General features: G+C 54.0%; 1 protein-coding gene across 1 annotated transcript in view; it reads left to right on the top strand.

Moving 5' to 3' along the window:
- The window catches only part of ADRA1D (adrenoceptor alpha 1D), an 18,063-nt gene extending 1,711 nt beyond the window's left edge, over positions 1 to 16,352 (top strand). Inside the window, exon 2 of the mRNA XM_006744313.3 lies at positions 14,908 to 16,352. Within this exon, the coding sequence (XP_006744376.2) occupies positions 14,908 to 15,509 (602 nt within the window). The 3' untranslated portion in view covers positions 15,510 to 16,352. The remainder of the gene's footprint in view (positions 1 to 14,907) is intronic.
- Positions 16,353 to 16,416: the final 64 nt, after the last annotated feature.

Raw genomic sequence — 16,416 nt, 5'->3', positions numbered from 1 at the left:
CATTTGCCCTGAGTCATTTTGCCCATGGCTGCAACTTCAGCCGGCCCAAGGCAGGCCTCCCCTGCCTTTCCCAGGCCTCGCTCCTGCCACACTCTGCCGCGGGGTCAGGAAGGGGACAACGGCTTCCCTCCGGCTCCCCTGCAGTCCCTTGCCACACAGAGGCCACGGTGAACTTTATATATTATAAATTAGGGTGTCACTCTCTGCTAAAACCACTCCATGCTTTCCAGCTGCCCTGGGAACAAAATCCAGACTCTCCACCGTGGCCTGTGAAAGGGTGACCTTCAAATTTATTATTGTCCAAGCCGAAATGAGACGTTATGAATATTTATGCTGGGATCACAGGCACAAAGCGGGACAGTGGGGGCAGAGGGGGCAAACCCGGACATGCGGTCCCCGTCCTGGAAGGAGGGCCCTGAGTGATGGCCTCGCGGCTTGGCTCCCCTGCCCCTTGCTCACTGCATCCTTTGGCTCCTCTGACCCTCTTCCAGTTCCTTGCCCAAGCTGAGCTCCTGCCCTTGCACTTGCTCTTCCCCTTCTCTCACCTGCCCTCCCCACCCCCTCCTGGCTAACTTTAGGTCTCCATTTAAATGTCCCCTCTTCAGAGAGGTCTTCCCAGATGCCTCAGCCTCGGTGTGTCCTTCTCTGTACTCTCTCCCTTGGGGAACAAGGTTCTCTTCCTTTCCTGTCTCCTTAGCTGACATCTAATGACATCTGCATGCTGCTTGGTTGGTGTTGACTTCCCCGCACTGGCCCGAAGCTCTTCAAGGGCAGGGCCGTGTCGTTACCAAATGCACAGCGCCCAGCGCGGTGCCCGGCATCTGGACAACGATGCGGCCCAGCAACAAGGACCACAGGCTCTGGCACCAGACAGCCTGGGGTCAAATCCCAGCTCCGCCCCTGATGGGCTCTGGAACTTCAGGCAAGTCCCTGAATGGCGCTGTGCCTCTGTGTCCTCATCTAGAAAATCGGGGCAGTGGTAATAGTAGCAGGGCCCATCTGCAGGGCCGTCGTGAGGGTTCACTGAGCTCTTATGTGTAGATCGAACCACTGTTTGTCACGCGCGCCCTGTGAGCTTTTGCTTTTGTAGTAGCTGCTCCCTGAGTAAATCACTGACTTGAAAATCAGCCAGCCAGAGGTATTGTGGGGGTACAGGGAGGCATGGACACTAAGCAACATACTTGGGGGGGCAAGTAGGCAGGCAGGAGAAAGTCAGTGTGGCCCCCCCTTTAGAGACCTGCCCCAGATTTAGTACCTTCCCCACCAAGCTCCCCACCCAGGCTCCTTTCTCCCACCAACCAACCCCTGCCCTGTCCCTGCCCAGACGTATCCCATCCCGGGTGCCCTCATTCCCCCCTGCGCCTCGCTTCACACTGCCCACCCACCCCCCATAGGGAATGATCAAGCTGTGTACAGAATGCCACCTCCCATTATGTTCTTTTAACTTCTTTTAAAATTTCAAGTTACAGAATGATGCACAGATAAGGAGAGAATGATATACTGAGTGTCCTGTACCAATAATCACCCATACCGAACAGAGGTTAACATTTTGCCATATTCACCTCAGATCCCTTTCTCTGTTTCTCTCTTCAAAGAAATAGAATACAGCCAAAAGTAAGTTCCCTCCTGCTGTCCCTTCCTCCTTTTCTCCCTCCCTCCCCAGAGCTAAATCTGGAGTCCGTCAATCTTACCATTCATATGTTTATACGTTTACCACAAACATCTGTATCCATAGTAATATAGAGTATTGTCTTGTGTGCCTTTAGGATTTATATAAAAGGCATTTTGCATGCACATCATTCTTCAGTTTGTCTTTTCCATGCAATGTTACGTCGCTGAGATTTACTTGTGCTAGTTCATCGTAGCAGCAGTATGGAATTCCGTTTGAGAGTATTCCACTTTGTGTTGATGCGGTCTTGTGCTCAACATTTGATTTTTCATATTTTTCACTGTTAACAGTCAACACTGCAAAGGGCTACTGTTTTCAGTTTTTGTTTTTTTGTTTTGTTGAGGTTTAGAACCACGTGCTCCTCTTCCAGGAAGTCATCCCTAAGTTGCCACGGCCTTTGGCTCTTTTTCAATCCCTCCATCTCTGCTGCTTCTCACACTTGGCGTGGGGCCCCCGGCGTGTCCTTGTCTCCTCCTTCCTACCAGTCTGGGCTGTGCCCAGCCTCCTGAGCCCCAGAGTAGAGCCCAGGGCCGCTGGTGGAGCCGAGTTGAGTGGAATCTGGCAATAGTGAGCAAGCAGGACGGAGGCCAAGCAGGGAAACAGAATATTCTGATCTGCCTCTGCCATGGTACGGCTTAGAGGGCAGGGCCTTCAGTGGGGGCAGGAGTGGCTTAACGGCTGTGCAGAAGGGAGAAGGGGCCAGGAGGTCCTGACACCACCCAGCACTGGGCCCAGGCCTACGAGAAGGGAGGTTCCTTTGAAGGACCAGGGACAATTCTGAGCAGCAACTTTGGGGAGGAATGTGGAATCCAAGGGGCTGGCATATCTTGGTATGGAAGTGCCAGCATATGGTCGGCGGGGGAGGATGTTGGGGACTTAGGTAAAGGGGACCAAGAAGGAGCATGGGGTACAGCCTCCCAGAAAGAGGATGGAGGGACAAAGAGAAGAGCAGGGCTGGGGATAGAGCTTCGGCGAGTACCCACTTTGAAGGAACCAGAAGGAGGCAGAGAAGGGGGCCGCCAGGGGGAGTGGCATCTCCCTCCTCCCAGGCCCTGGTCCCCAGGCCAGGTGTGATGAGCACCAGAGGTGGAGGGATTGAGCAAGAGCATCGTGTGCCAGCCAGGGCCATAGCCCATGGAAATGAAAGCACCTAGCAGGGCCACAGCCCAGGGGTTGTCGAACAGACCCAGGGTGCCCCTCACCCACTTGTCCGCACTCAAAACAGTAGAAGCACAGGCCACAGCCACAGTCTGTCACCTGTCTGACCCCAAGATGCCAGGCAGCAAGGCCAGGAAGGGAGGTACTGGCTCCTTCCGGGGCACCCGGGGAGCTGTGTATGGACACATGACGCGTCACTGGCCCTCCTGAGGGGGTCCCCACCTGCTTGCGCCTTCCCTGCTGATGCCGTGCCATCCACTCCACAGAGTGCCCACGCAGCCTGGTTTGCCCAGGACAGCCCCGGTTATGCCTGTCGACCAGCGTGATTACTAGCAGTGCTCCCCTTTCGCTCTCAAAGGTGTTCCAGGCTGAAGGACAGAATATAGGGTCACCAATCCTTGGGGCCTTTGGAGGAGGGGCTCTTGGGGCAGCCCTGCCCTTGACAGATAGGCGCCCCCTGCTCTCACCTCCGCAAGCTGGCGTGGAACTGGGTGCCTTAGAAAATCACAGGACATTGTGTAAAGGTCCCTCCTGACGTCTAAAGGAACCCAAACTTACAGAATGCATGTGGAGAGCAGTTCGCGCCTGCACACTTTCCAGGGCGGGGGGGTGGGCAGGGTAGGGGTGGGGTGGGCAGGAAGTGCCCCTGATGAAAGCCTCCACCCCAGGGCACTTCGTGCAGGAGGCCTCTCCTCCCCAGAGGTCTGGGCCCGCCTTTTGGGGTAGAAATCCCTGTGAGCAAGAGGGGAACAGAGGAACTGGGGAGACCTTGCCCCAGCAAGCACCCATCCACACAAGAGCTCCCTTCCTCTCCCAGGAGCCCCCAGATGTTCCCTTGCTGTTCTCATGGTAGCAGCGCTTCACGGCATCTGGCTTTGGTCTGCCTGGCAGGGGCCCCCTTAGCCATTCCCAGAGGTGGACCTGTCCCCTGGGACACACACACACACACACACACACACACACACACACGCACGCACGCGGCAGCCCCACCCCCTATTATTCCCAGCCACCACAGACAGGCCCCTGTGCTGCCCTCCAGGCTCCCTTCTTTTGGGCAGGTCACTGAGCCTCTCTGGCCTCTGAGTTGGCCTCTGAATGTGCTCGGTCATGCAAAGCAGCCTCAGAGGCTCAGAGCCCACAGTGCCCTCCCAAATACGCGTCAAGGTGCACAAGCTGTCTGCAGGCTCAGCTATGAGAAGTCCCAGGACAGTCCAGCCACTGTCCCAGGCCCCCTCCTCCCGCCGTCTGTGAGCCACGCCCGGGCCTCCCTCCTGGACTGTCAGGCTTGGCCCTGTGATATCGCTGCCCCGCCTGGCCCCCCTGGATTCAGTTAGGTACTCCTTCATGCTCCCCAAATACTCTGCACATGCTTTGATCACAGTACATTGTAATTGCTAGTATTGTTACACATACCACAAATTGTGAGGACAGAGGAAACTATACATACGCAGACATAGAAGAGCAGAGGTATTTGTGGGGGGGCCCTGTGGCTTGGGAGACATGAATTGGAGAGTGCATGAGAAGAGGAGTCACGAGATGAGACAGGATGCCATCAACAGGAGAAGGGGTAAATAAATGGTGCTGTTTTCATTGGCTGAACTACTATACAGCTAGGAAAAATAACAAATGTGTTGCCCACAGCAACGTGGATGAATTTCATGGACACTATGCTGGGCAAAGTAAGCCAGATCTGAAATTAAAAGCACTCATACTATATGATTCTGTGTGTACAAAGTTCAAAAACAGGCAAAACTAGTCGATGATAAAAGTCAGGATAGTGGGTATGCGTGTTGACTGGAAGAGAGAGCAAAGAAACCTTCCGAAGGGCTGAGAATGTTCTAGATCTTGGTCTGGGCAGTGACTACATTGGCATGTTGCATATGTAAAGTCATCAAGCTATACTCTTAAAATGCATGTGCTTTATAACTTGACTGTCATTATCGGATGCCTTAATTAGAAAGAGAGAAGGTGGGAGGAGGCAGAAGAGAGGCTTGAGCCATGCTGAGGAGTCGGTGTCCAGACTGGAAAGCACACGTGGGCAGCCAGCTATAGAGAGTAGATTCCTCATGTGCATCTGAGTGTTGACCAAATGCCAAAGGACTCATCTCCACACATTCCCTGAGGTCATGCAGGGGCCTACAGTCGCAGGGGGAGTGGGAGGGGATGTTTGTGGCAGGTCCTCAGCGGTGACATCACCGCCCCTGGCCTGAAAGCCCGAAGAAAGGACTGGCATGACATCTCCTAATTGTGCCTTTGCGGTACTAGGCACATAGTAGGTGCTCAGTAAGTGTGTGTAGAGGGAGGAAGTGGTGGACCCCATGGCCTCTTCACATCCTCCCCATGCCCAGGGTCTGAGTGGTAAAGTACAGCACCCCCCCTTTTTTTTTGTTTTCTTTTATTAGGATAAGAACACTTAACATGAGATCGACCCTCTTAACAAGTTTTGAAGTGTACAATACACTATTGTTAACAGTAGACACAGCGTTGCACAGTAGATCTCTAGAATGTATTCATCTTGAGTGAAACTTTATTTATGCCTACTGATGAGCAGCTCACTACCCACCCCCCCACCATTGCACTCTTTGATTCCCATGACCCAGCTTCAACAATGCCAACCCAAGGCCAGCCTTGGTTTATCCCACTCTCCCAGCGCTGAGGATTATTTTGTTTCGTTTTGTTTTCCAGGATTATTTTGAAGAACATCCACACGCCGTATCAGTTCATCTGTAAATTCTTCAATAGACATTTCTAGAACACAAGAACTTTTTTTGAAAAATAACCACAATCCATTATAATACATAAAAATAATTGTTTAATATCACATACTTAGTGTTCAGATGCTACCAATTGCCTCATAAATCTGTAATTTGTTCGAATCAGGATCTGAGAAAGGTGCCTATGTTGCGTGTGGTTGATTTGCCTGCTAGGTCTCTTTAATTGATAAGATTCCCCTCCTCCCACCTTTTCCTTGCAATTTTTTTTTAAAGATTTTATTTATTTATTTGACAGAGAGAGACGCAGTGAGAGAGGGAACACAAGCAGGGGGAGTGGGAGAGGGAGAAGCAGGCTTCCCGCTGAGCAGGGAGCCTGATGCGGGGCTCGATCCCAGGACCCTGGGATCATGACCTGAGCCGAAGGCAGACGCTTAACGACTGAGCCACCCAGGTGCCCCTTAAATATAATTTTTTGAAAAGGAAATACATGTACATAAAACAAAATTCACAAGGTACTAAAAGGTATACGATGGAAATTCTCCATCACACCCATAAGCTTCCTATCTCTTCTCCCCATGGGCAACCAGTGTTGTTAGTTTCTTGTATATCCTTCCAGAAATATTTTTTGAGTGCATACAAGCAAACATACATCACTTTCCCTCTTTTTCCTATGCACAGTACCATTCTGCCTGCACTGTTCTGTCCCATTGCTTTTTACCACTTCATATATCCTAAGAGCTTGTTCCCTGAGGGTACATACAAAGCTGTCTTGTTTTTTTTTTTTAAAGTTGAGTCTTCATGAACTAACCATAATTTATTTCACCAGTTCCCTATTGATGGACATTTAAAAAAAATTTTTTTTTAAGATTTTATTTATTTATTTGATAGAGACAGACACAGCGAGAGAGGGAACACAAGCAGGGGGAGTGGGAGAGGGAGAAGCAGGCTTCCCCCCGAGCAGGGAGCCCAATGCGGGGCTCCATCCCAGGACCCTGGGATCATGACCTGAGCCGAAGGCAGACGCTTAACGACTGAGCCACCCAGGCGCCCTTTTTCCTTGCAATTTATTTGGTGAAGAAACTAGATCATTTGTCCTGAAGAGTTGCCCACCGTCTGGAGTCTGCGTCCCCACAGGGCCATTCAGTGTGTCTCTCTGTTCCCCGTACTTCCTGTAAACTGCCTTGATCAGAGTCAGGTTCGGTGTTTTGGCCAAGAATTCTTCTCTTTTGTGCTGTTACAAGTGGTCAGGGGCTCAGGTGCCTGATAAGATGTCTCAGGCTCAGCTCATACTTTTCTTCCCCCAGAACCTGGAAGCAGCCCTTTTTTCTAAAGCGCCTTGGTCTCTTTAGTGGCCAGTGATCACTTAAAGATCACAGTCTGAGCTCTCAGCTGTTCAGTGATACTGAGTTGGCCCCTGATTCAGCAGACAGAGCTAGGAAGTACATTTTATTTTTTCGTAAAAGAAAAATACACCACTGACGGGATGTACCTCCGCCTACATGCCCGCAGCTATGGAAGGGCGTCCAGGGCCAGACAAATAGTTCTCTGCCAGCCCTACAGAGTTCACGGGTCCTGAGGCAAACATGGGGGCACAGGACTTCTGATCTATCCCTGGTCCATCTCGAGCCAGAGGACCTGCCACTTACCTCTCACCATGGAAAACTGGCAGTGCAAGGAATTCAAGAGAATTGGCTTGGCACAGCTGGCCCCACAGTGCCCTCAAATCACCCCTTCATGTTCTCACAATCCATCTGAGACCGGACCCCTATCCGGGTCACCTCTTCTTGACAGCCTTCCATGATTGTGCCCACTTCAAAATGGCCTTATCTCCTACCACTTTCCCCTTCCCCTTCTCTGTTCCAGTGATCCCAACTTCTTGGTTGTCCTCCAACTTCTCAGGTTCCCTGTTGCCTCAGGGCCTTTGCACATGCCCTTTCCACTGTCTGGCATTCTCTTTGCTCAGATAGATGCATGGCTCAGTCCCTCCTCGGGGTCTTTAGGTCTCAGCTCAAGTGTGCTTTATTAGAGAGGTTTATTTGACCCTTTACAGTATAGCAAAGAGGTCTGCGGGCAGCAGAGGTCCCAGGCTCTCTTGACAGAGGAGCTATTGAGCTCCAGAGTCAGAGCCACTAAGCGAGCAGTTGTGAGAAGTGGGAGAGAGAAAGGGAGCATAAGCGGGGAATTCCTTCTCTCCTAACCCTACTGGCAAGAAGACACCTGGCTATCTAGGAGAATGTGGTATTTTTAACCCCACTCTATCTCTCTGGCCAGAGAGAATGGCTGCCTGTGGATAGAAAATTCCCTAGTGATGGAGGGGGTGGGAAAGGGGGCAGGCTGGGGTGCAGCCTGATATTTCATGGTCGGCTGCAAGTTATGAGCAATCCTGGCTGTGAATTCTGACATTCTGCCAAGAACAAGTTCCCTTCTGGTGATGCCAGAAGGATGCTGTTAATCACACAGTCCGCCCCATGGCTTCTGAGCTATCATCCCCAGCGAGGCTTGGCCAGATTGGTCAGCTCCAGCCTAGCCAGCATCTCAGTAGCATCTCCTAGACCTGGACATCTCTGGTCCTTCGGCGTGGGGACTGGCCTGTGATCATCAAGGCTGCAAACATAAACCTCACAGGCTGCCTCAGTTTCCCCAACAATGTGTGGGCCAGGCTGGCCCAGCCAACATGCCACAGAATGGGCTTACCTGCGGACATAGGAGAGGCCTTGCCTTTTATGACTAGTGGATGCCCAGCCCCCCTGGACATTAGGTTAGACTCCTGACAGAGGCACCCCAGTATAGGGAATGGGGGAAGGCAGGTGGGAGCAAGCCTGATGGGAGACTCACATGAGAGCAAGGTCAAGGAGAAGAGAGAAGCAAGCAGGAGTTGGGCCTGTGCTCATCTCCCACCTGTGTTCTTACTGCCTCTCCTCACAGGTGCCTAGATGCGGCCCTTCAGCCCCTGCTCTGGGGCAGGCACTTGTGTTAGAGGCTGGGATGAAAACATCCATCAATCTCATTGCTGCCTTCAAGAAACCGGTAGTCTGGGAGGGTAGGCAGAGCAGTAACAAATTTTATTAAAATGCGGGCTTGCATAAGAGAGCCCGTAACCCAGGCTTGGTGGGGCAGACGCCTGCCCCAAGGCTCGAGGGCTGGGACGGAGGAAACAGTTGGGGCCAGGCAGAAAGGCAGAGGGAGCCCAGCCCCTGTGGGAGGACCTGCTGGCAGCTTCGTCCTTCGGCTTGTGGCCAAATTTGGAGGGGAGCAAGCTGCAGACAGCATTGGGTCCTAAAAAGCCTTGAATGCAACACAAGAAAGCTTGGGCTTAGTCCTCAGACCCACTGGAAGCCACTCACGGTTTTCAGAGGTTTAAGGAGAGAAACCAATTTTAGAAAAAACCTCCAGCAGCTGTGTGCAGAGTGGAGAAGCCAGAGGACCCTTGGGGGCTGTCACAGCCATGCAAACAAAATGAGATGCCAGACTAAGCAAAGGTTTCAGGAACAAGGTGAAGAGAGGGACCCCGCTAGAGAGAAAATCAAAGGCACCAGGCATGATGGCCAGTTGGACATGGAGGGTAGAGAAGAGGGACTCACTGAGCAACTTCGGCAAGTGTTCAGCACCTACTGAATTGTGTGTTCACTGTGCCCAGGAGGGCTTCAGGGCCATGGGAGTGTAGTGCCAAGCAAAACAGGCACGAGTCCTGCCCTGGGGACTTGGCTGCAAGTCAAGAGAGATGCTGGACAAAATGAAAACTAACTCAAACAGTACGGGAGGAGGCGGTGAGTGCCACAGAGGGCAACAGCCCCAGTTGAGGGGGATGGGGAGTGCTGGGGGGGGAGGACAGTGCGATTTTACGTGGGAAGTCAGGTGAGGGCACGAGCCATGTGGCTATCTGGGAGAAGAAGATGAGGAGGAAAAGCAAGTGCAAAGGCCCTGGGAGTGTGTCTGGCATATCCAAGAAGCAACATGGAGGGCAGTGTGGCTGGAACAGGTGGGGAAGGGAAGTAGGCAGGTGTAGACAGAAAGGATAGAGAGAATGAGGTAGCCCGAGAAGCAGGAGAGAGGTTGCAGCTGGGACAAGGGCACGCTTGAAGGGGACTGATGGATGGAGCGCACCACCACACAAGTCGGCATGCTGACCTTGGGCAGGAGAGGCTCCTTCTTACCAAGGAGGAGAGGTGAGGAAGGCTTGAGCAAGTTCGCAGCTTCCTTGGCTTCTGTTTTCTCTGTGAAACAGGAAGTGAGTTCAGCTGCTCCAGGCGAGGCGAAGGGGCAGAACAAAGGCTCAAGGAGCGGGTGCAGGACTTGGGGAGAGTGGGCTGAGGGTGAGCAGCAAGGTCCCTGGAAGCCCCAGACGGAGCTGAGGGCGGGGACCCTAACGTATTCAGGGAGTGGGTGAATCGCTCCGCAGTTCTAGTCTGGATGAATAGGTACAACCCAAATCCAGAAGGATGTGGACATGGGAGGATTGAGGAGGGGACATGGGAGGTGTGAGTGACTAGTAGCAGTCTCAGCTAAGCAGGGATGATAGGAGAAATCCAAGGGGCTGGCAGAAGGTCAAAGTACAGATAAGAAAGAGAGGCCAAGAAGCTGCAGTCAGCAGTGGAAAACGGGTTTTAAGTGAAGAAATGAAATGCTCAGGTTTTCTTCTAACAGGATCCCCCAGGATCGAGCCCCACATGGGGTGGGCTCCCTGCTTAGCGGGAAGCCCGCTTCTCCCTCTCCCACTCTCCCTGCTTGTGTTCCCTCTCTCGCTGTGTCTCTATCAAATAAATAAATAAAATCTAAAAAATAAAAGGATCCCCCAGGACGCCTAGGTGGCTCAGTTGGTTGGGCGTCTGACTCTCGATTTCAGCTTGGGTTGTGGTCTCATGGGTGGTGGGATTGCCCCATGTCGGCTCCAAGCTCAGCAGGAAGTCTGCTTGGAGATTCTCTCCTCCTGCCCTTCCCTGCACTCACTCGTGCTCTCTCTTCCTTTCTCTAAGATAAATGAATAAATCTTTTTAAAAAATAATAATAAATAAAAGGATTCCCCCCAGCTGCTGCATGGAGAAAAAGGTGCAGGGGCACAGGGACAGGTGCAAGGGGTCCACTTAGAAGGGCACTTTGGGTAGATGATGATAGTAGCTGAGACCAGGGGGTGGCACAAAGTGGGGGGGATTCTAGGACCAATAGGAGTTGGTGATGGATGGGATGCAGGGTGTGACAGAGCGGTTGGAATGTATGAAGCACCAATTTTAGTATATGTGCCGCTGAAGCGAGCACTGGAATGTATGAGCACCAATCATGCGCCAAGTACATGTGGAGGGCTTACCCTTTAAAGATGAGATAGACATGGGGTGCCTGGCTGGCTCAGCTGGGAGGAGCATTTGACTCTTGATCTCAGAGTCATGAGTTCGAGCCCCACGTTGGATATACAGATTACTTAAATACATAAATATATTTTTAAAAAAGAGAAGATAGACAGGAAATTGATAGTCGCCTGCTATGTTCTTGGCACTTGGAAATGAGAAGATGTGCTATAGGGAGGGTACCCCTAACTGCAGGGTTGGGAGGGGTGGTATGAGGAGGGCTTCCAGGTGGAGGTGTCTCTGGAGCTGGCACCAACAGGGAGAGGAAAGAGGAAGGGCAATCCAGGATGAGCAGGAGCAAAAGCCCCCAGGCAAGCCTGGGGAGCCCGCTGCGGCCAGAGGGCAGCAAGTAGTCAGCGTGGCCATTCAGCTGACGCACAGGAAGACAGAAGTAAGACTGTTGCGGGAAGCGGGAGCCATAAGAGAAAGGAGAGCAAGGGTGTGATGCTGGGCGCCAGCACGGAGCGGTGGGAGGCTGAGGGAGGGGGTCCCACACAGGCCTGTGTTTCCAGTGACAGTTGCCAAGTTGAGTCCGCAGGGCTGGGCTCTCTGCCTGCAAAGAAGGCTGTGGGAGAGGGAGGCAGGTCGGGGCAGAAAAGGGGGCTGCCAGGCACTGAGAGACAGTGGCCTCGTCTCAGAGCCCCCACCTGCTCACTGAGGCTTTCCTGTAGCTGGGCTCAGGGGCTGGCACAGGTGTGTGCCAGGCTGCTGCAGAGGGATGAGAAAGCAGACAGCCGAGGTTGGCCTGAGTAGCCACAAGTCAGAGTGGCTGGGGGAGCAGAAAGCTGGGGTGGCCGGAAAGGGGCTTGTCCACCGAGGCCCCCACAGCCGGGCGGCATTGCAGGGACAATGCCCATGAGCCAAGTGCCCATCCTCAGGGGTCTCGGGGCAGTTCCCCATTTCATCCATGCATGCAGAGGGCAGGGACGTGCTCACAGCCCCCCTGGGACCCCAGAGATCTTGGCCAGAGGTTCGAACTGATGAGACAGGGTTGGGGAGGGGGCAGGACAGCAGGGAGAGTGAGACTGGGTGCAGGGAGGCTTGGGGGGCAGACTGCAGCCTTCTGGGCAGAGGTAGCTGTGAGGCTCAGAACTGCCACTTTTGGGGGGGACAGAGGTGCTGTTGCCTATGGAAGCTGGAGCCCACGCACAGGCGTGTGTATTTTCCAGGCAAGATGTCTGTGCATGGTGGGCAGAGAGCTTATGAAACAGTAGTGCCAGATGCTGTCAGTGTCCCCTCCATGCCACCCCTTGGACCTTCAGGGCACATCAGCCAACTTCCATCCCAACACCTGCCCGCATCTTTGCCCAGGGCCTTTCTCCACCCACCCAAATCCTCATCATCCACCCACACAGCAGGAAGCGTGGGAAATTAACACCCCTGGGAGTAGCCCATCCAGTGACTGATGGGAATGGGGGTGTAGATACCCGCCTCCCTCACCCCACTGGTGGGACAGCTCCGAGGTTCCTGAACTTCATGGTATCCCAGAGCTCCCAGTGGGATTGTGCCCCAGTTGCCCACAATGAGCGACTTGCACTTGAATCCTTGTCTCAGGGTCTGCCTCTGGGAGAGCTTAAAGTAAGACAAGAACCTCAGCAGGACACAGTAGGAAAATCTTGGGGCAGAAAGGCTGAGTGTGGATCCCAGGTCTTGTGTGTAAGGAATTCCCAGCCTGTAGCAAGCTTCTGCACAGGTTGCTTGAGCATAAAATAGAATAGTGTTTATAAAACGGTCCAGGACATACTAACAATATGCCGTGTCGCCCACCAATCTGAGTAAAAACCACGCTGATAACGATGCTGTTTGGCCAGCTTCAGGCTTGCAACTGAAATAGTCCACTGATTTGTCATCCTGGGCTAAATATAAAGGAACTGTGGCCTTAGTCAGAGTTATTTTCAGCACCGTGTCTTACTTTGCAACCATTGAGGGATGCTATTCAGAGGGCCACCTTCCTGGAGGCTGAAGTCAACCCTGGTGGCCCCCACATTCCAAGACAACTGTCTAACTCCTCTTCCAGGGGAAATTGCCTCCTCAGCGTGTGATGACTGATGCCCCAGCCTCCCCCAAGCCCACCAGGTCTTGGCTTCTGTTTCTGGCTACTCTCCAGAGCCGGGAACTGGGTCTCTTCCCAGGGTGGAGTTGTCCTCTCTCAAAAGCCACCGAAGAGGGAGAGGGGAAGTAAAGAGACGCCAGTGTTTATTAAGAGCCCGCGAAGTCCTGCACTCTGAAATGCATGAATCTTCACAACATCCTTTCCGGAGAAATTTTGGATTTCGCAGAAAGCGTGAGACTTGGATGGCTCACTAACTTGCTCAGGGCTGCATGGCCGCAGTTTCGAAGGCCTGTGCCTCGTGACGCTGGGTGACTCCTTCTGCCACTGCCACCGTGTGTCTTGGCACCGAGATTTCTCTATATGGTGGGAGGTGGGGGATGGGCAGGTGCTCCCAGGTCAAAGGGGGGGCCTGGTGCCTCTGCCCCCTCAGTAGGGGACCCTGCTCTCATTTCTTTGGGGGCAAAGGGAGAAGAGAGCAGGGCCCATGATTTGTCAAGGACCCCTGCCCCTGGCCCGCTTAGTCTCACGGACACCTGCAACTTTTGCCTGGGGTGGGATGCTCCTGCCACCTCCCTCCCCCCCCCCACCCCCAGCTGCTGCTGAGGATGTGAGAACAAATAAGCGTGGCTTTTGCTTTCTGGGTCATGCCCTTGCATTTTGTCAGGTGCCTTTTGAGGACAAGACCCCCCAAGTCGGTGGTGGGGATGCCAGGGGAGAAGTGTGTGAGGAGGAGGGTCTTTCTGACACAGCTCAGGTCCTAGTGCACGCACCCCCTCCTGCCTGGCACTCTGCTCCCTCAAAGCCACCCCCAGAAGCCCCCCCAACCACTTCCACTGGGACAGCCCCGCAGACCTTCACTCCAACAGCCATGGGCATTGTGTTTATTGAGACTTAATTCTGGGCTCTGTCTCTCGCCTGCTTGAAAATATCCATGGCTCTCAACTACCCACAAATAAATGTGGGAATTCCCAGCATTTCAGGCCCTTCACCTTCTGTCCCAAATGATGTTTTCTCGGCGTATGGCACAGGACATTCCCAGAACCCCAACTTGTGCTCCTCTTGCCCACCCGTCCCCTCCACTCCTCTAACACCCTCTGTCCCTCCTCATCCTGGCAGGCTCCTGTCCATCCTCTGAGAACCCTGGAAACCCCCCGCCCCACATGCTGAGCACTACCATCACCCTGTCTTCCTCCCCTTGATAGTTCATGCACATAGCTACTCAGGGAATGGGGCCCTGTTTGCTGTGAGCCCAGCACAGTGCCTGACGCGGGGCAAGCCTTGGTCAACATTTAATTCAAAGGTGCTTACCCTTTTTGTGCTAACGACGTCCTTGGGCATCTGGCAAAGCTTATGGGGGAGCCCTTCTCGGAGTTACGCTTTCAAATGCTAAAACTGAAATACAAAGGATTGCAAATAAAACCAATTTCGCCGAAAACATCAAAATATTTGTGAACGAAATCTGTGCCTTAGTAAGTAATGTGCTTCTAGGTTAAGGCATTCAATAAGAGGATCTAGTGGTACGTTCTGATGTCTGTCGTTCCCAAAGGGTGAGCAGCATAGACAGTATTTCAAAGCATCTGCAACAACTGAATGTGACAGGAAAATATCTGGCAGGACCTGCTCAGATCAGGTCGAGTCGTAGGAAGCTGCCAATCGGGCACCAGTTTTGAGCTACAAGAACCGTGATCGCATAAATGGCTTTGTCTCCTTCTACTCGGGCTTGTTGCGGACGCTCGTCTTGGGGGAAACGCACAGTATCAGGTAGCTGTGAGTAAGATGGAAGATGATGATTTTTCCTCCTCCAAGTTCATGGACCCCTCGAATGGTATCAGGGACCCCTCGGGGAGAGAGAACCTTGAGAGCCCGGAGTTGACGACTGGGCCCCTAGTTGAGGTCTTTGCGCCCAGGGGCTGCCCGGGCCTCCCTCTCCCCGAGCGGCCGTCTAACAGGCGTGGCTCTCTGCCCCCCCCGCAGGGTCCCTGTTCCCGCAGCTGAAGCCGTCGGAGGGCGTCTTCAAGGTCATCTTCTGGCTCGGCTACTTCAACAGCTGCGTGAACCCGCTCATCTACCCGTGCTCCAGCCGCGAGTTCAAGCGCGCCTTCCTCCGCCTGCTGCGGTGTCAGTGCCGGCGTCGCCGGCGCCGCCGTCCCCTCTGGCGCGTCTACGGCCACCACTGGCGGGGCTCGACCGGCGGCCCGCGCCCCGACTTCGCTCCCGGCCACGACGCCGCGCCTCCTGGGGCCCCGCGGGCCCTCACCGCGCCCTCGGCCCCCGGCTCCCCCGGCACGCCCGAGGCGCAGGCTCCCGTGGCCGGTCGTCGAAAGCCGCCCTGCGCCTTCCGCGAGTGGAGGCTGCTCGGGCCGTTCCGGAGACCCACCACCCAGCTGCGCGCCAAGGTCTCCAGCCTGTCGCACAAGATCCGCGCCGGGAGCGCGCAGCGCGCAGAGGCCGCCGGCACCCTGCGGGCGGAGGTGGAGGCCGTGTCCCTGGGAGTCCCCCAGGACGTGGCCGAGGGCGCCACCTGCCAGGCCTACGAATTGGCCGACTACAGCAACCTCCGGGAGACTGATATTTAGGGACCCCGAGCGAGGCCGGGGAGTGCGCTGGGGGAGGAGGAAAGGGGCTGCGGGTGGGGGAAGGGGGCAGGGCGGTGAGGGAGGCCGGGCCGGATCAGGGACCCGGACACGGATCAGGGACCCGGACACGGATCAGGGCGGCTGCTCTGTGGCCTCCCTGAGGAACTGAGGCGGGGGTAGGGCCCTGGAAAGGTGAAAAGTTGTGGCCCCCTCCTGGACACAGGAGCCTGGAGCTCCTCCTTTCGGAGGAAGGGGCTGCGAGTTCCGGGGGGGCCATTTGCTCCCAATCTCTGTTTGAGAAATACTGCCCCATCCATGCCCTGAACCCTGGACAGACAGCCTCAAGTGTGGCGAGGCAGGCCCGCCCCTCCTCTTGGGGAGGAAGGGTCGCAGAGGCCCTGCCTGGCTGTCCCCCAGTGCCTCCCCGAGGGAAAAAGTCAGTGGGACCAGGGCTTTTCCATGGACACAGTTTCTCCTTACTGCCGACTGGAGGAACCCAGCGGACCTGCCACCACCACCAATAAGCTTTGGTGGCAGATTGGATGAGCATCCTACAAGCCTGTTGTATTTACCCATGGACTCGCTCCCCCTACAGAGGCTCCTCCATGCATACCACATCACCTGGCCCTGCCCCTCATTATGTCCCAAGGGCCTTACTGTTTACACTCTGTACATAGTGCCTGTGCCCATCACTTCTTGCCGGGATCTGGAGCCATCAAATGGGGAGAGCTTTATTTGTCATTTTGAGACATATTTATTGGTAAGAGTACTTCTATTTTGTCCAAACTGTGCAAACAGTCCCTCTTCAGCTTGTAACCCATAAAGAACTACCTTTTTTTTTTATTTTTTTTTTCTGAAGTCCTTCAAGTTCTAAAGCCCCACAAGAGGATAGATTGGGTCTGCATTC

The sequence above is a fragment of the Leptonychotes weddellii genome, chromosome 10 (genome assembly GCF_054177405.1).
Source record: "Leptonychotes weddellii isolate Sample4059 chromosome 10, ASM5417740v2, whole genome shotgun sequence".
In the NCBI taxonomy this organism is placed as follows: domain Eukaryota; kingdom Metazoa; phylum Chordata; class Mammalia; order Carnivora; family Phocidae; genus Leptonychotes; species Leptonychotes weddellii.
This window is presented reverse-complemented; position numbering and strand designations above follow the sequence as displayed.